Source organism: Crinia signifera, chromosome 9, assembly GCF_055691185.1.
Source record: "Crinia signifera chromosome 9, ASM5569118v1, whole genome shotgun sequence".
In the NCBI taxonomy this organism is placed as follows: domain Eukaryota; kingdom Metazoa; phylum Chordata; class Amphibia; order Anura; family Myobatrachidae; genus Crinia; species Crinia signifera.
The window spans coordinates 90,419,188-90,439,471 of NC_139225.1; the positions used below are offsets into that span (position 1 = coordinate 90,419,188).

At 42.0% G+C, this 20,284-nt stretch overlaps 1 protein-coding gene across 1 annotated transcript in view; it reads left to right on the plus strand.

Moving 5' to 3' along the window:
* COL4A5 (collagen type IV alpha 5 chain) overlaps positions 1-16,532 on the plus strand; it is a 175,710-nt gene extending 159,178 nt beyond the window's left edge. The window contains exons 43-51 of the mRNA XM_083159363.1: positions 1,380-1,452; positions 1,852-1,923; positions 2,226-2,345; positions 5,921-6,019; positions 8,072-8,284; positions 9,567-9,744; positions 12,163-12,277; positions 13,644-13,816; positions 15,309-16,532. Of these exons, the coding sequence (XP_083015489.1) occupies positions 1,380-1,452; positions 1,852-1,923; positions 2,226-2,345; positions 5,921-6,019; positions 8,072-8,284; positions 9,567-9,744; positions 12,163-12,277; positions 13,644-13,816; positions 15,309-15,390 (1,125 nt within the window). The 3' untranslated portion in view covers positions 15,391-16,532. The remainder of the gene's footprint in view (positions 1-1,379; positions 1,453-1,851; positions 1,924-2,225; positions 2,346-5,920; positions 6,020-8,071; positions 8,285-9,566; positions 9,745-12,162; positions 12,278-13,643; positions 13,817-15,308) is intronic.
* The last annotated feature ends 3,752 nt before the right edge of the window (positions 16,533-20,284 follow it).

Genomic DNA, 20,284 nt, shown 5'->3' on the forward strand with positions numbered 1-20,284 from the left:
ATTGGGTATGCAGAGGCTATTGTAGTCATGTGTTAACGTAGCAGTTTAAATGGAACGTGATGTGTTAAATGTCAGTTTAAAGTTTGCTATACCGGTATATTATCTAGGCATCCCTTCTAGTGTGAAATGAATAGTACTATTTCCACACTGTTTGCGATAGGGTTTGGATCCTAGATTAAACACTGCCTTTTGCTTTTATTAAGTCATTTTGTCTATCATTGCATTGTAAACTCTCTGGGCTTTGGCTCTCCTATTATATATGCTTACTTTAATCTTAATCTTCTACCTTGCACATACAGTACGCTCTTTTCTCCTGTATGTGTTGCGTACAGCTGGCAGTACACACAGATATATTTACATAGTAATCAGTGTGCAGTTTATTCTAATAATATGCCATGTCTTATTAGCATTGGAAGAAAAATCCGACACTAGCTGTAAGTCAGTGCTCTCTGCAGTGAAATTCATTGTCCCCCTGTATTCTGGAACCAGGCAGATCTTGTTCTATGGAGTTATTGGGATATTTGGGCTTAGCAGAGCCCAGCCTACACATCTGTATTGTAATGGGGAATTTATTCTTGAGTTTCCATGGTAAGAACAACCTAAGCGGCTTACCTAATAATTACATATGTGTATGTATACTCAATAAGTAGGTGTTCCCAAGTTGTGACATCACTGTCAGGATGAAAATGTGATCCGTCTTGCATGGCAGTAAAAGAAAACCTAGCCACAACTTAAGGCCCCCATACACTACCGCAATTTGTGCCGATTTCACCCGTTCCTGACGGAATGGGCCAAGAAAGAGTCCCCTCAGGTTCGATGTGCAGCCCCGTTTGCAGGTCGGGGAACAGGGGTCGCAAGGTCCTGGGTGGCTTGCAGGGCACCGGCTGGCCATACACTGCTGCGAGAGATTGCAGTAGTGTATGGCCAGCTTTACTTTTACTCAGATTTTAAAGGTCAAGAAAATAAACACAGAATAGACCAGTGGTTCCCAAACTGTGTGCCGTGGCACCCTGGGGTGCCTTGGGGCACCTGCAGGGGTGCCTTGGGTTGGTGGTCCGGAAATAATTAAAATCCAAATTGGCCAGTGTACTAGGCAAAACTAGTGCTGGTGGCTTCCACATATCATAAAATATGTGGACAACCACAAGCAAATTCTGCCTCTCACCACATACAGTAACTCATCCTAAGAATGATGTATAAACACAATTTACTTAATCTATTATATCTTTTTTAATTTCTTAATAAGAAATGTGTGGCCGAGAGGTGCCATGAGAAGCATTCTGATACTCTAGGGCGCTGTGATACAAAAAAGTTTGGGAACCACTGGAATAGACTGTTCTGGTCTAAGACAAATAACCCAATTTTGTGCTTGTCAACAGGGTGATCCTGGAAGGCCAGGTCTGAATGGAATGAAAGGAGATCAAGGGGTACCCGGTGTCCCAGGATTCCCAGGTAATACGGATGGGGGGCTGGATGAGGCTCTGTAGCTATCCCAGAGTGCACAGATCAACGTGGAAAGTTTTAATCTCCTAGACAATGGACAGAGCCAAGAACCAGAGAACAGCGCGAATTAACCTGAACAATACTCTATATAATCTATATTATATACAGGCATTTGATATTTTAATCCTCTGTGAGAGCTTCATTTTTATGTTCTTTATACCAGCTGCCTGCCAGACGTAGACAATGGTAGGTGCTGAGTTACATTGCTCCCTAATGCACAACTGGCCATAGCTGTCAGCAATGAGACTTGTACATTGCATCCGCTCCCAAGGCCAATAATACAGCATTAGGGTCATGTAGCTGAACAGCAAGTGAACAATATGTAATTTGGTTATTTATCTGTTGCAGGTATGAAGGGGCCCAGTGGACCTCCTGGTTTGGCAGGCTTTAAAGGGGACCCAGGCAATTCAGGTCTTCCAGGTGAGTAGAACTGCCTTCATCATATATAGGGGGATGTTTAGCAAAGCTTGGAGAGATAAAGTCGTCAGAGAAAAAGCACTAACGAATAAGCTTCTGTCATTTTTCAACAGAGCCTATAAAATTGCAAGCTGATTGTATAGTACCTTCTCTATCTCCAAACTTTGGAAAAGCTCTCCATAATATACCATTGTCCCTGAATCCTCTCTGTACTTAAGCAGTATTCTTTTGTCTAATGTAAATCATTAATATGACTATTATTAGTTTTTATGTGAATAGACTACTTTTGTCTAATCTACTAACAGGTTCGCCAGGACAACCTGGTCCCAAGGGGGAGATCAGGATTGTGCAAGGGCCTCCTGGTTCTCCGGGGCGCCCAGGAAACAATGGACCTCCAGGACCACCGGGACCCCCTGGATTGCCAGGTAATTCATTGTTAGATGTCAGTGACAGCTTCCTTGTTTCCATTCACAATGTATCCATGTTGTTTGTCAATCAGATCGATTTCATATCAATGTTATCATAGCTAATGATTATTAGTAAACTTAGTAGAGTGTATATTTGTATTGTATTGCTGGCTTTGATTAATGCAATCCCACCAGATCTATTATGAATGGGTCTACATGTGTAGAGAGACAGATTGAACAGATCCAGTGAGAGTCCAGTACTCTGATACAATTGGAATGCAATGTAAATGAATTGTAACCAGTAGCCTACTCTGCTATTTAGTGATGACCTCACACCCGACACCCTGATTTGCTGTTCTGCTGGATCACCTCCAAACTGTCGAGGGTAGAACTGCACAAATTGATGAACTTAAATCTTACTGTGTGCACCATCGCTTATAAAACTGCAGTATTTATGTTTTCATTTCCATATTTCATACTTAAGCCGCGTACATACGGGGCGACTGAGCCTCCCTGCACAAATTGCTCAGCACAGATCGCTCAGCACACAGCGGTGCACCAGTGATGTGTGCTAGCAGTCTGCACGGCCAGTGTTCTCTGGGAAGAGAACTCGGGCGATGACTAGATTTATACTGCATGCAGTATAAATCTAGTCAGGTGATGGCGATGCACGGGACCGTACATTGCCCTCACTGGGGTGTCTATACACGGAGCTATCCATGCCTAATTTCTAAGTGAGTAAGTCTAGTCAAATCGCTTACAATTAGTAATCGCCCCCATGTGCATGCCCCATTAGTGTGAAAGTCATTCTTTGTGCCTATTGCCAGCTGCAGCAGGTCCGATTGCAGGGTTTCTTCCCGGGTTAGAATGACTTGTCAGCTTTTGTGGTTCTGCACTAGTAGGTAGTTGTGTTGTCAGTAACAGCTAATGGTGCTGTCTGTGTAGATCAGTCAGTCTGTCAGACTAAATGCATGAATTGTGCGAGCAACAGCAAAGTGAGACGTAGCTGCTGTGACTACAGCAATAGAATGTGCCTGCACACTGAGCTTGGTATATTCGTTCCATGTGTGTTTTATAATTACAGGACCCTACCCTGCAAGTGCAAAACATTCTCTTTCATATCATAACACAAAATAAATGATTGTAAGCCCAAGAAAATTTTTTTTGTAACTTAAAGGGAATGACCTATGACCTATATAACAGGCAAAGCTCTTTTTTTGCATATATTAATATTGCATTTACAAAGGAGGTATAAAAGTAGCAAGTGCATTTTATAAGTACCTAATTCTGTCCCTGTATCCTTACCTAAGTAGCTTCCACCGCAACTAGTGGCCCTTACTAACCCATTACCAGTAGTTAAACAGGGGATTGTTTTCCAGTTTCCTGTATTTGCAGCTTTGCGTGTCCTCTACGTGCCGCCCGCACAAACGCCTGTCCCTGCTCGCACGCCAAATATCCCCGCACACATGCAAATTGATATTTAGCATAAACATCCATTTGCAGCCTTGCATGCAGGGACAAAATCATTTGGTGGTTGCCAACCATCAGCTGCCCGACTCCCCAAACCCACGTCATGGGCACATTTACATGGGAACGCCCAGTGTTTCCATGGGTACACCCACACTGCTGGGTGCGAACGGGCCTTCGAATAGCCATTCACCGCGCCCGCTCCCACCAAGCAGCTGCACATGCGCATAAAAGTTTATGCGCATGCACAGTCGCGAAACATTGCTCCCCTGTGTAAATGCGCAGGGTAGCGATGCAGTCAGAATAACCCCCTTTATTTTTAGAAAATTTAGTAAATTTACCCCTTACTGGCTGTGTCCATAGACATTGAAAAACCAATTGGTGCAACTTTAAACACTGCACCTATTGCACCAGGGAGACTTGCATCAGCCTATGGTAGGGGCTTTTTCTCTGTCCAAGTACATCCTCCTGTGCTGCGCATCTCCGTATACTAATTACTAATAATCTTCACAAAGTTGCTACTGTATATTTTTTATTTCATAAAGTTTTCTTTATTGATGACAGGTGAACACATTTTTTTTAAGAAGTACACTCATTTGTTGGTACAGTATAACACACATCGTGGGCGATTTTCTATTATATAATAAGAATAAATCAACAATATGTTTCGGTCCTCTAGACTGTAAGCTACTTGGAGCAGGGCCTCTTCACTCCTGTTTTACAGCTGTCTACTCGTGCACCTAAATTACAGCTCTCTCTTACTCAGCTACCATCTAGCATACACGCAGCTCCATCTCTCACCTGTATTTATTTATCTCTACCTACAACTACCTTCCCCTGGTAATATGCGGACAGCTATTTGCTTTCCTACACCTCAGCTGTATTGTGTGCTCAGAAATATAATAATAATAATAATAATAATAATAATAATAATAATAATGTCATCCAAAAGAAAAGACAGATAATATGGTGTGAGCACTGGACCATTCTGTTTTCTATTGTCTCTATTGCACCTTAGCCAGCTTTGTGGTTATGCTTCTAATACTTTACAACGTCAGCTGTTCTTTTATGCTTTTATGCTAAGGAAACAATTGTTGTACATTGGAAACCCCCAACAACAGCATTATACAAGTGGAGACAGCCTCAAGAGAAAGGTTGCAGTTCTTACACGACTTACCTCTTATGCTACAGTTATCATCATTATCATTACTGATCATTACTTATATTTCCACCATTGCTTGTTGCTTTTTGCCTTATGTTCATATATGTTATAATATTGTTATAACATATCAAGGTCATTTTGCAATTTGGTAATAATTATAATTTAGATTTGTCAATTTTATTCTGATTTCCATTTTTATTTTTACATATTCAATATTATATATGTGTATCTCCGAAACACTGCCATCTGTTGGCAGTGAGTGAAGCCACATGTCTTTCTCCCTCACATATGCACAAACACAGAGGCAATCACAAGGTAGCAGACTAGTTTTCAAAGCATTTGCTTTGAGCAGGCTTACTAGTACAGTCATATTGCTGAACTGCTGCTGACCACCCCCGACTGAAATGTGTCCTACAGTAATGAGGGCCCCCCAACCATTGTATTGTACTGGCTGCCATAAAAGTGTTCCGAAGTCAAATTCCAAGTGTACATAGTATACCTGGTCAATAAAGATGATTCTGATTCTGATTGTCTGTTCAGTTTAATGCAGTTTAGGATATATGACTGTAAATTAAGTTTTCATAACTTGCACTAATGGAATAACATATTTGTACAGTTTTCTAGGCATGGTAGTTATTGCAGATTACACCTGTGTTTAGCATGAAGGGGGAAATTTACTAAAGGAAATTTGTACAAAATAGGTGTATTTGTATCCAGAAATACACTTATTTTTGACATTTACTATCCTGAAAATACAGCAATTCGTACTCGTATTGATAGCACATCAATATGACTACGAATGGCCGTATTTTCGGGATAGTAAATGTCAAAAATAAGTGTATTTCTGGATACAAATACACCTATTTTTTACAAATTTCTTTTAGTAAATTTCCCCCGAAATGTACTTATATTCCTTCAGATATATTCTTATTGTCTGGGATTCCTATATTTTATTTATTTTAAGGTCCTTTGGGGCCTCCTGGTGATTCTGGCAGAGATGGGCTTCCAGGGTTTGAGGGGCAGCCAGGACGCAAGGGTGACAGAGGTCTTCCAGGCCAACCAGGTAGGTTCTATATGTACTATATACATATTAAAATGACCAACATGTTCAAACCATTGCTAAAAACCGGTGTGGTAATAATGTTTATGTATTTGGATTTCTAGTGGCTTTGAGTGGTATTTATGTTATTTGGTTGGGAAAAAATGCCTGATTAAAGTTCCAGCAGCTCTAAGCTAATGTATTCATAGCCACTTCGAAGCACAATCACCTAGGAAAGGATTTCCACACCATGCATCATACAAGCGGTGGCTATCACTATAGACCGTGCTCACCATATACTGTAAATACCTGCTAAATAATACAGCAATCTTCTAGGGACTTTAATACAATACAGACATCATGCATATCGTAGAATACAATACAGGGATCATCTGAGTGACAACATTAAAATACAGAGAGCATTATCCAGACTAATCAGATTAAAAGAGCTCAGCAGTTGGTGACTATTCCAGAAGTGAAGTGGTAAGTGTGGCACCACGCACCCCTGCTATATACACTAAGGTGGCGGTGCCACAAGACACATTAGTAAATGGCTAACAACTCTACCTGACACTGCAGTGTACACACCTCCACTGTCATAGGAGGGGAAGTGGATGGGAGTAGTTGGAGATGCAGAGCAGACAGACCAGCTGATGCTGATGCACAGCACATATTAGAACATGTCTGGACCCTAGAGAGAGGCAGCCACATATTTACAGAGACCAATTCACCCTGGGTGTCCCCTCCCCAAGTCCTGGTACACTAGGTTGCAGCTTAATAGTTGCTTAGGTGCTGAGGGCATACAATAGGTTGTTATACAATTGCATGCAAAGTATCCCTGTGCCAACCTAGGGAGTCTGAGATTAATTGTAAGACATTCCATACTTCCTTACTCACAATTCTCATTATATGGAAGTCAATATCATCAATGGTATTGGTATTATAATCTATTCTGATGAACCATCAGTGCTACAAGTAGAGAGTCCGCATAAACTAGTTTTAGAAAATATCTGAATTCATAGTATATTTCTATTTATAATTACTCATGACATTACTTGCTCACTCGTCTGTGTGCATCGGAGGGCTCTCACAAGTCTCCATATACCATGGCAGTCAGTGAATGGGGCAGCTGCAAAGTCTAATGGGCACTTAAAGCGACATTGAAACATTATGTGCATCTTCTCATATGCCTGATACATTAAAGGACTGATATTTAAAATGGCAATGTTGCAGGTATAAAGCATTACCATGCTTTCTGATGGCACATCACCAACACTACATATAATTCTATTGCCTCCTACGTTTGCACAAAAATTGTATTAAAACTTACTTTCCAAAGTAAATCCATAAGCATTGCTAGTGTCACTGAAAAATAGTTATCAGCAGTGTCACTGTGCAGGGAATGACAGGTGCTGACCACAGCTCAGAATAAGCACAGTGAGATCAGCTGTCTAGGCTGTGTGCTGATGAGCCAGTATTCCTGTAACTGTAAGACTCATGTTCCCAGTAGCACTGCATGCTGGTCTGTATAGCTCTTCTGCCAATGCTGACGCAAGTAGTTACAATGACATAGCCACTATCTTTATACCCAAGGGAAATATAATATAAGCAATAAAGAAAAATGCAGTTGTACTATGCCTACCCTTGATGTGTATATATAATCCAGTTCTGCCACATAGTAGTGTCTTTGTTTATATTATGAACCATAGTAGTGCTCTAGTTGACATTATGTCACATTTCAAGGCTATGAGTACACATTATGCCACACAGTAACCCCAATTCACATTATGACATATAGTGTCCCCAGTTCATATTATGCCACATTTCACTGCCCTCTGTTCATATAATGCCACACTATAGTGTCACAGCAGAGAAGTCAAGGAGATCTGCGTATGTGCATTAGACTCTGGCACAATGCCAAAGTCTACTGCTCAATAGAGAGGAGAGGAGGAGGCCTGCACAGAGTCCACACATGGGCCGCCTCCTCTCTTAAACCACCTCTACGTACATAATTTTACCAAATATATTTGATGTTGCGATGCTTTAAAGACATTTCTATTTTTCAATGTAAAACAGGGTCAAGAGGGAACCAAGGTAATCCAGGTCCAGATGGATTGCAAGGTCCTCCTGGTGCTCCTGGCTTAGGGTCTGTGGCACATGGATTCCTTATAACCCGCCATAGCCAGTCAACAGATTCTCCAGCTTGTCCTCAGGGAACCACCAGGATCTACGATGGATATTCCCTTCTCTATGTTCAGGGAAATGAAAGAGCACATGGCCAGGATCTGGGTAAGATACTCAGTACTTGCTTCATGCAGTTTGATGGTGACAATATAGCTCATTAATAAAATACTCAGATACTGATCCAATAGGACTGTCTTACCAGATGGTCTTAACTGTAACCAATCATATCCCTAGTGGGGCCTACACACGTAGTGATTTAGGGGCATGTTCTAAGCAATCTCGCATGATCACTTTGAAAATGCCCCAATATTGTCGGGCGATAAATATCCAGCATGCTGCATAAATCTAGGTAATCACCGGGGTCAGGACCAGTGCTCTCAGTGGAGAACACTGGCCCTGGCAGATCGCCCAGTACACAGTGCTGGCACATTGCTGAGCAATCTTTCTGAGTGTTCTGAGCGATGTAGCAATGCTCAGAATGCCAGGCAGTGTGTAGGCCTCATCATACAACACTAAATGTGGCTGTGTGATGTCCATAGTAGTTTACATATAGGGCCTGATTCTGGTTGACTCAGTAAGCTGTGAAGAACGCAGCTTACTGATTCCCAGAGTGCCCGCCCCGGTGAACCCCCTGCATCCCCTCGCATGTGCCGGTGGCAGGAGAAATCATTCGATGGTTGTCAGCCATCGAGTGATTTCTCCAGGGCTCGCAAATATAAGTCAGTGGAGACTAACTTACATTTGCGGACGCTGGGACGAGGATAGGGCGGGCGACTAATGTCATGTGACGTCAGCCACCCACCCCTGGCACACTTCGTCCTGCCCGCATGTGCATGGGAACTGCCAGCATTATCATGGGAACGCCGATAAAACACTTTGCGTATCCATGTCCTATCACACCCCCCCCCCCTTCCACACTGGGAACGGCCCGGCGACATTGCAAATCGCTGAGGCCATTTGCAGTTGGGGTTTGCACAAATGCACATGCGCAAACCACGACCTTTGACCATGACCTTTATAGCGAATGAACCAGAACCGGCCCCATAGTGTATATATGTTAATGACCTAGACTGTAAGCTCTCACTATCAGGACTCCATTGCTGTGTTCGTTCTCACCCTGCACTGTCGTTGTCTCCAGTGTGCTCCCACTCACAGCCAGCTCTCTGAGGCTTTCTGCCCGCCCTTACGTGCTACTGTTAATAGCAGACTCCTGTTTATATTACGCTGTGTTTTGTATCCTTGTTCTAGTGCTCTGAATGTGTCTATTACTGTATGCTATGGACACTCGGTGGCACTGTATAAATAAAAAGCTAATACTAATTGTATGCAGCAGTGGCGCAGTGCATTGGAAGCCTTTTACCACAACATCTTTGTTTTATTTCCTCAGGTACTGCTGGCAGCTGTCTTCGGCGATTCAGCACCATGCCTTTTATGTTTTGTAATATCAATAATGTCTGCAATTTTGCTTCAAGAAATGATTACTCTTACTGGCTATCCACACCGGAGCCAGTGCCTCCCAACATGGAGCCACTAAGGGGGAGAGAGATTCAGCCATTTATAAGTCGGTAAGGTTCATCTTCTCCTTACTTACACATTTCGCCATAAGAACATCGGATTGTTTCTTTGCATTCATGTATGTGTCAATAACATGTATTTGTAGGCGTCTGTCTATTGAAATTAGGAGCACACAGTCACCCAGTCTAATGGTGTGTACACACGGCAGATATGCCGTGCTATGCGAGTCCCGATACGATCAGATCGTATCGGGACTCGCATAGCACGGCATGCTGCAGAGGCACAATTTACGATATATAGTGCAGATCTGCACTATATAGTCTTGCCTGCCCTCTCTATTTGGCTGCCGATTTTCGCTCACACGGGAGGGGGCGGCAGCGCCCCTGCTCCACAGATGTAAGAGCCGCCATTGTTTGACACCATATAGATTGTCAGCTTTCCAATGCCACTTAATGATCACATGACATTAGTGTCTCCTGATAGTCAGCCCACAGGTAAAAGAAGAGATCAGTTATCTTTAAAATCACTTAAATATTCATGGCTAGGTTAAGAATATATTTTAGATTTGCAGACAGGTCTTCATAGGAAATATACTAAAATGATCTGTCCTATTATTTATGCCTAATATCTGGAGAGCAGGACTAAAAATGGATTTAAGGGCCAGGAAACCCTTAGGGCTGTTTCACACAGTACGGTTCCTGCCGCACGGTGAAATCCCGTACGGCCAGGGAGCCGTGCCGCACTCAGCAGTTGTGAATGGACACTATTGTGTCCATTCACACGGGACGGCCACGGCCCGGCCGCACGGCTGCAGCCGGATCCCCCCACTGGAAGGGACGGCTGCCGGGCTGTGGCCATCCCTGCCATTATAAAATTCTGAGTGCGGCGCGGCTCCCTGACCGTACGGGATTTCACCGTGCGGCAGGAACCGTACTGTGTGAAACAGCCCTTAGCCCCATCAAAAAAAAATTAATTTGAAGTGGTTCTGGTATAAAACAGCTACAGTGTCTAGGTCTACATTATATGGTCAACCACTATTTGTCGACAGTCACAAGGTTGACAGGGTCAAAAGGTCGACAGGGGTTAAAGGTCGACAGGGTCAAAAGGTTGACAGTTAAATGGTCGACATGGTCAAACGGTCGACATATTTTTTTAAATGTTTTTAGGGTGTCTATGTCGACATGGACACTGTCTAAGTTTACCGAGTCCCCTCGTGTGCTCGCCATGCTTCGGGCTCACTATTTTATACTCCCTCCATGCCCTAGTGGATGGTAGTGCATGAAATACCGCCTATTTGCACGTCGGCTAAAAATGTAGTAAAAAGCATGTCAACCTTTTTCATGTTGATCTTTTGACCATGCTGACCTTTTTGACCATGTTGACCTATTGCCTGTCGACCTTATGACCATGTCAACTTATTGCGTGGATGACCTTTAAACCCGGTCAACCTTTTGACCCTGTCGACCATTAGTGGTCGACCATATGACTGTCTATTATGAGTCAGTCTATGATCAGTCCGGATACCATTTGAAGTCTGGGTGTGGAAAAACACCATATACCACCAGTCTAAGAAGATCTGGCACTCAGGGACTGCCTCTGCTGCCAGATGGGTACTGCTGTGGTACAGTCCTCTGGCAGAGACTGAGAGGGTTTCAATGATTTGTATCGGGATGTCTTCTAGTAATGAGTGAATATATATATATATATATATATATATATATATATATATATAAGCATAGTGTCATGTAGAAAGATATTGCAGTGGTCTATTACTTACAATAACATGCATGTGATTGTAATCTAGCTGTATGCAGACGATTCCAACATGTTTCTTGCCAAGTGCTCCATTCAGAGAGGAATTTGGCAGGTCTTTCACAGATATATTGTTTTCTACCTTTTTTAGCATATGGGAAAAGCATTGGCGCAGATGAATTATTTGACATACAGTCATCCATTCTGTTATCATATAGCACAAGGAAGTTCAGTGATATAAGCCATGCCACTCCAACGTGCAATAAACTAAATATACTATAGCACTTGCTTTAAGATTTAAACAGATTATTGCATATTGTATCCGCAGATTATGTCATTTTGGCTCACATCCCTCATACAATGGTTTTTTTTTTAAATTGTATAGCAAACTGTCTAATGACGGGAAGGCAGCATTAATTAGAGATACTGCAATCTGCCACTCAAGATGGCTATAGAAATAATGTGCCATTGACTAGGCAGCATCTGTAGTACATGATTAATTGTTCTGTCAGGGCTGTGTTCTCCATAACCGTGCTGTTTCTTTGCCTCTACACTAGGATGCTCTATGTATTGTATTATGTTCTACCGAGTGCAGGATTTGGGATAAAATGTGAAATGGTTAATCTAGATAAAATTAGCAGAGGCTTTGTGGGATGATACATTGTTTCTCTGCAATAATCATAATCAAATATCATTTCATTCTTTCAAACTTTTAGGTGCTCGGTTTGTGAAGCTCCTGCCATGGTAATTGCTATTCACAGCCAAACCATACAGATTCCACCCTGTCCACAAGGCTGGTTTTCTCTCTGGATTGGATACTCATTCATGATGGTAAACTTTTAACCACTATGTTTTCAAGGAGAAATGTATCCATGGAAAATAACCCCAAAGCAAGCATGCCCACTATGACCGGTAGAACAATGGGGAGGCCCTACTCTTGATGTCCACCAATACCAATCATTTTCAGCATAGTCACCACAGAGTTCTGTCCCATAAGTACAGAGCACCACTAAATAACAGTACAAAACACTTTTCAAAACATCTCTTATTATAACTTGAGTGCAGGTACCGTGCGATTGGACAAGTCCTGTTTGGGTTTTGAATCTAGAACAAGGCTCTCTTGTGGCTGGACAGCATTGGTGACATAGACCCTACCTCTTGCATGTTTAGGGTTAAAGATAGCAGGTTTATCCATTAATTAACCTAAATTTTAGGCAATTATACATATGAATTTGAGTTGGCTTAGTCAAATAGTTACCTCTAGTGCATATCTAAATCAGATCATGTGGAGTAGACATGCATTCTGTGTGATTGCACCATGGCTAGAAGTACCTGGTGCCTTCAGTAATGGGAGCCCAGTGGCTCTGTTTGACGGAAACAGTGATGTGCCTTGTTTATATTATTATTTGTGTAAAACATGGTAGAATGGTAACTTCATGTTCTTGATCAGGTCCCATGGTGTAGATTGTTTTTCGTGTGCAATAAATCCACTAAACCTACGGGAGGGCTCTGTACCAAAGGGGAGGCAGGAGCATAGCCTGAACTGAACTGAAAATGTTGACATGGCAATGGTTGACATGAAAAGGTCGACATGAGTTTTTCTTTTATTGGACTTTTTCATGCTTTATGATCCATGTTGACTACAGTTGGCCTGGAGCAAGGTCAGCGAAGTGAGCCATGCAAGGGTACATGCTACACTAATTGGGGGTCCATGTCGACAGGTGTTGACACACAAAAACAGACCTTTTGCTTCTGTCAACCCTTTGTCTATGTCATCCATTTCCATGTCGACCTTTGAGGATTGATATATTTACTTTCAGCCTAGACAGTGTTGGCCCTTTGTTCCCTGGTGCCCCCACTCTTGCATCTGAAGAAGCATATTCCTTTAATAGAATGAACTACAGCCCTTTAATCACACACGTTTAAATGCTCCTCTGCACTAGCTGTCAGCGTTGGGCCATAGTGCTTAGTAACCACACTTACATAGTGAGATATTAACACAATGAAAATCAAATTGAAAAATCATTGTGCTAAAATGAATAGATTCTATTTTAATTGAGTTCCCCAGTCTCTTTTAACCACTTACACTTAATAGTTGTAAAAATAAATCGTTTTATTCTGTAGAATATTAATATATTAAGGTAAAATATGTTATGGAATACATTATTGACTGTGTATGCCCGTCCCCTCTTTCCAGCATACCAGCGCAGGCGCAGAAGGCTCAGGACAAGCCTTGGCATCTCCGGGATCGTGCTTAGAGGAATTCCGCTCTGCTCCTTTCATTGAATGTCATGGCCGTGGTACCTGCAATTACTATGCCAATTCATATAGTTTCTGGCTGGCCACCGTGGAAATGGCTGAAATGTTTAGGTAAGACCGTGCATGAAATCCGGTATAAGACATATCTGCTCCTTCCCACAGTCCTTGCTAGCTATTGGTTCTGATCAGGATATGTGCAGTTGGTAGCCATCACTTCAATGACATTTCTTCTTTTCCTCTTGACATGCCGACAAGAGACTCACAGCCAATGTCAGGCCATTAATACAACTATTCTTGAGCTTTTGATTGACACTTCAAATTGCTTTGGGGAATCAATGTATGGAAAATATGACATTACCAACGTTTATTCTATCAAATTCTGGCACCAAAACTAAAAATGAGACACATCTAACGCTCAGCAGCTGAACTGAACACCCCCCATTGTCTGAGCATGCAGCTCAATTTGAGATATTGTCAAACGACTGCATGCTTAGCTGGAGGAGCACGGTGACATCACTGAATGATGTCATATGCACAGTATTGTTCACCCGGCAACACCGCCAATATCATTAGCCATTATCGGTCAGTGTGTACGCACGTTAAGGATTAAAGGGTCTATTCATGAAGCAGTGAAAATAGTGGAGAAGTTTGCCCATGGCAACCAGTCAGACGCTATATATCATTTATATAATTTTATAGTGTGCACTTTAAAAATGTTACTTCAAATTGGATTGGTTGCCATGGACAACTTCTTCAAAGTCTCTTTTTACTGCTACATGAATAGACCCCTTTGTTTTTGTATCTGGGATCATTACTAGGAGCAGTGGTAGTTCTTACCCTTGCAGAGGAGGGGCGCTGCCATGATGTGCTCCCTGCTGCTGGTCCCCTGCATGGGGCCAGCGCATGCACAGTAACTTCATACAAACTGCGCATGCGCTGGCCCAAGCCTCCAGGGGGGCTGCCTTTGCAGCAGCTCCTGGAGGCTTAATCAGGTTCCCGAGTCCGGCGCATGCGCAGTGTCGTCCGCGATACTGCACATGCACACAACACGTTTTGGGGGCTGCCCCACCTCTGCGCACAGAGAGGCATCCCGGAGGGAGGGAACGCCTCCCAATTGGACTGCCTTGAGTGACTGGCAGGTCAGACTTCCAATAGGAAGTCACTGCCAGTCACATTGAAGCCAGAGCAGTCTCACAGACTGCTTCTGGGTTCATAGGCAGATAACAGAGGCAGATTTTACCTGCGGAGGGCTGCAGCCCTGCAGCCAATAGGTAAAAACCGCGCACTGACTAGGAGTGTTATGTTGGTTTACATTCACCCAGTTTATCAAAAATAGCAAAATTTTACCTCTTCAGCTGCTACCTACCTGTAAAATGGGGAAGTTACTTGGGGGGCACATGGCAAAAGCAGAAAACCTACCTTTGCAGATAATGAATGACTACATCAGCTTGTATCCAGTAATCTATCTATACTTCCCTTCATGTTATTAGTGATCGCATGTTTCTGCCATATGGCAATATTTGTGTTTTTTATCAGCAGAAAACCATAGCATTTTAAATCTATACAATTTATTCACATTTTACTATTTTCTTTCCCTCACCAGTAAACCTCAGTCTGAAACACTCAAAGCCGGCGACTTAAGAACACGTGTCAGTAGATGTCAAGTATGTATGAAGAGGACGTAACATTTTAGAGAACTGGCTACCTGTGGAAGAAAGCTTAGGTCGGAATTGTCCTTTGTGACAATGGTGCTACTGTGTAGATAAGGCAAGAACCAGATACTGTTTTAAACAAATTCAAATGTACCTCACCAAAGTGCCATATTGTGGATCGTCTGGTGCATTTTAACGAATGGACTGAGAAACGAGATTAACCTCTTTCAAGACAGAAACCTGAGTTTTGGCGAGAAACACATGAAGTTTTTTCCCCAGTACCAAAATGGCACTTTTTTTATCAGCTATACAATGAAACGCACTGAGTATGTTTAAAATAACAAGGCTGCAGTTTTGAGAAAAACACTTTTTCATGGTGCTACTAACCCCTCCGTATTCTGGGTTTCAAAGTATAAAAATGCTAAGCTTATTTCTCTTTGTAAGTAATGAAATGTGTATATTGTGTAAAACACTATTTTTTTTTTCATTTATCCATAAAATTATTTAGGAAAATACAAGTATAAAATCACAGTCTCAGTTCACAAATGTATAAGAATAATATTCATAATATATACAACAGTATTTTCTATGTATTTTAAAAATGACAACGTTTAACTCTCGCATCAGCATACTACTGATTTTGTAGCTTGCATTATCCCTACTTGTCTCAATTGAACTATGTGCGATGTACGTCTGTAGCCATGCGAATATTGTGTGTGTACCGGCACCATTCAATCTCAAATTCATTCGGATATTTTTTTTTAACGTTTTGTTTTTGTACACTGAACATGTGATATTTAGCCGTAATCTTTATAACATTTTAAATAAAACACACGCACACACAAAACATTCTGATTATGCTAGTTTACCTATCATAAGAAGCCCTAACAGGAATCACCAAAGTATTTACACATATGAAAAGTGTCATGTATATTATTGAAACTAGCGTGAATGAAATAAAGAGAGATTGGCTATATTTGTTTATTTCTGGTCTTCTTGTGAGAGGAATCCACTCAATTCATTCCCAAGGATACACAGGATATTTCAGCGGCGTAACTATAGCACCGCAGCCCCCGCCACCGCGGGGGGGCGCTGTGCATGTGGGGGCGCCGGGGGCTGCGGTGCTATAGTTAAACCCCCCTCAATCCCCCGCAGACTTACCTATCGCGCTGGTCCCGATGGCTCCGTTCTTCTGCTGAGGACCACCACAAAATGGCCACCCCCATATAGCACACAGTTCTCTGAAACTGTCTGCTGTATGGGGGCGGCCATTTTCTGGTGGTCCTCAGCAGAAGAACGGAGCCGCCGGGACCAGCGCGATAGGTAAGGCTGTGGGGGATTGAGGGGGGGGGTTTGCATGGGCAGCGGGGTAGGGGTGCCTGGCGGGGAGGCGATGGGGGGGGGGCGCCCCCCCCCCTAACGGCGGGGGGGGGGGCGCCCAAAACGTAGCTACGCCACTGGGATATTTACACTTTAAAAACTGAAGGCTCTAGTTTGTACTGTATAGGAAAGAACCTTTGTTTAATAGCAAGGATGGTTTTACCCATGTTTCTTGTTAAATAAGAAATGTTGTTACGGAAATGTTTAACAAAGTTACATTTGTATCTAAACTGAACAACTTTGCTCAATAGAGCAACTGAAATCACCATGTTCTATCTGTATAGCATTGTGATACCAGCCTAATATTCCATTTGTTTTGTATGTACATTTGTGTACATTAATGTACATGATTTAGAAATGTGTGTTTTATTGTCTGGCTTCTTTTATGTCATGCAAAAATGTATTTGTTTTAGTTTTTATGTTATCAGCATTTAAAGTACTGTAGCTCTAACAAAAGGGGGAATTTGACAGAAGTATAGAGAACTTGGTTGTTTCAAAATTCTGACCAACAATGGTCATTAGGAGATGAGGTTGTGTAAATATGTATAACCTTTACAATGGTGAATTATTACCTTATTACATTTGGAAATCACATTAACAATTCTAATCTCAATAAACTGCTATAGATATCAATTACATTCCTTTTCAACTGAAACAGGCTAGTTATTATCAAAGACAGAGGGAAAAAAACCATGATAAAAGAAAGGATGCAGCGCCTAAAAGTCAGAAAAAAATAATAAATAATAATAGAATATACATAATAAATAAAAACCATGTATGAGCCTTTTAGTTGGAAGTTAGAGAACTGTTGTTGCATATCAATATAAAGCCTGGGACTATTCTTTGTTTTGACTTTCTATAGGAGATAGATTTTTTACTACACAGCCTTGCATTTTATAGCACTGATTTTTCCTTTGTTTATTCACAAGTGCTACATTAATAGTAGTAGCACATTCGAATAAGAGTTTATTATATAGAGTTTAGTATATAGATCAGCATAGCACATGGCATGTCACTCCTAGCAAATGAGTATGAAAAATGAACTTCCAGAAGAGGGCACTATTGTTTGATAAAAGAAGCAAGTAAGACATATGTAAACACATTGTGTAATATGGTCATCTACGAAGATAGAAACACTTATGTTGGGTTATGGTGTAGTACTGTACTATATAAAAAATACTTTAACTCAAAACCATAGCACACTTCACAAAAATGATTCCTATAATGGTAGAGATACTTTTTCCTCTGATTCACTCAGTGAGAATGAAGGCTGTCCCAATACATTTTGCAGTACAGTTAATTATACAGAACTTGGAACCTGCATCAGGTCTTCCCAGGTATGCTACACAGTAGGAAGAAAGTAGAGCATTTCCCCAATCCCTGTGAGTTACAGCATTCCGGAGTTTTTCTTGTTTGTGAAAGACTCCTCCGGAGAAATGGGATACTGCACATGCCCACAGTGTCAGTCTCTGGAATCTGAGCCGTTGCTGGACAGAGAGTCTGGGAGGGGAATTGCAAGAACCCTCTCCTGCTACAATGCCTCCACCACATGAGGATCATGTAAACTAATGTGGCCAAATTTTGTAAAAGCTTTGCTTTTCTGGGTTTAGTACATAGGGTTTGTACTCCCCAATAAGATCACTGGGGACTCTAACAAGTAGGGTACTTAGCCTTCTGCAGGATGGCTGTGAAATCTTCTGCATTAGGCTATTAGTACATAGCTGAAGATATAATTATGCAGAAATTGCAGTTTTCATTCCTGGGTTGAATTGCCTAGACAAATTCCTAGGATTTTTGGCCCGGGACCCATTTACACCAGCACTAGACCCGGGTCGACCCGGGAATCTACGCTGGTGTGAAAGGGGCAAACCCGTGAATGCCCGGCTTGAACACGGGACCAAACTCCTGGGTATGTCCCTGCATTTTCTAGTGTGAAAGGGGTATAAGTGCTGCAGTTTGTGTCACCAAAGCTGCCTAGGGAATGTACAGTATGGGTCAGCTCTATATCAGTCTGATGAGACTTCTCACTGGGTTTTGTCTGTATATAGACTCTATTAATTAAATCTACTTACAGCAGATACAGTATTTTCAACCTTATAAAATAGAACTATTTATTTGGAAAAATTAGCCAACCTGTGTTTCTTTCCATGTGGCTAGTTATAGGGTTTAATTGCTACACCATGGCCATATGTGATGTGTGGCACCTGTACACTGATATGTCAATAAAATAAAAAAATCAACATATCGGAAAACATTTTGCTGACCATTATTCTTCATTTACCAATCACTTCTCATACTACATTTTAAACAACTGCAATTAAATAAACATACTTTACCATTCAGAACTGGTTACCTCTTTTATTTTGGGGACACACTTTTGTTTTGTTTTTCCCTTAAAATGTTCTTCCTTCACTACTTCTGCCATACAGAGTACACAACAATGACTGCGCTAAATGCTTTCCCTGTCTCCTAATGCATTTCACTTATGTTATTCCCCATATTCATAAATGAAAATCTCCTACACTTTGCATTGCAGACATACCCTGTAGCCCTGCACACTAAAGCAAGTCCATGGTCATAGTGGTCTGGGATTCTGTTCTCATCCCTGCTGACAGATTTTAGGGTGTGGCTGCAGTGGATACATATGTGGACCAGCGACGTGGACACCAGCATCCCGGTACACGAAATCCAGCCAGGAGTAAATTTACTTTCCCCTGCCCCCTCCTAACCCAACCTCCCCATAGCCAAATCCTAACCTCTCCCCCCACTGCCTAACCTTAAGTCCCCTCTACTAGTGCCTAAACCTAACTGCCCCCTTTCCTGGCCAAACGCACCGCGCATGCATACGCTTGGCCTTCTGGCAGTCAGGTCTTCATTGATGTTGGGAATTCCAGCACCGGTAGCCTGGCGGTAATCGGTATCTGTATTATGAACACCAAGATCCTCAACACATTTAAATAGATCACACAACTGGGCTTCACATCAACCATGTATAACAGTTGTAGCCAACTCGAGTCCTCCAGAGCTACCAACAGGTCACATTTTCCAGACAACCTAGCTGCTGCACAGGTGCACTCATTACTCGCCGACACATTTTAAAAGATCCACAGGTGGAGCTAATTACTTCATTTGTGATTCTGTGAGGAGACCTGGAAAACATTAACTGTTAGTAGCTCTCGAGGACTGGAGTTGGCTACCCCAGATGTATAATGAAGGAGGAAGTCGGGGAAGAGGACTCACAGCATGGGCTTAACACCAGACCGTTAAAATAAAGCTGGAGTGAAGCTTAGTGTTTACAGGGGCTGTTTTTCCTTTGGGTGGCGAAATCAACACTAGACAATCTAATAGAGAGACAGTATTTATGATCAGCCTATGGCCAAGAGGAATTGGTTGTGTATAAAGATTGTGTAATATCCTGTCAAGAAAACACCAGCTGTTTTACCAGAAATATGTTGCTGGAATTGTTCTGAAAGTATCATTGTCATGTAACTGGAACTGAAGGAGAATCCACAAATGGGGGAAAAAAAGCACAAATTATAGACAAGGA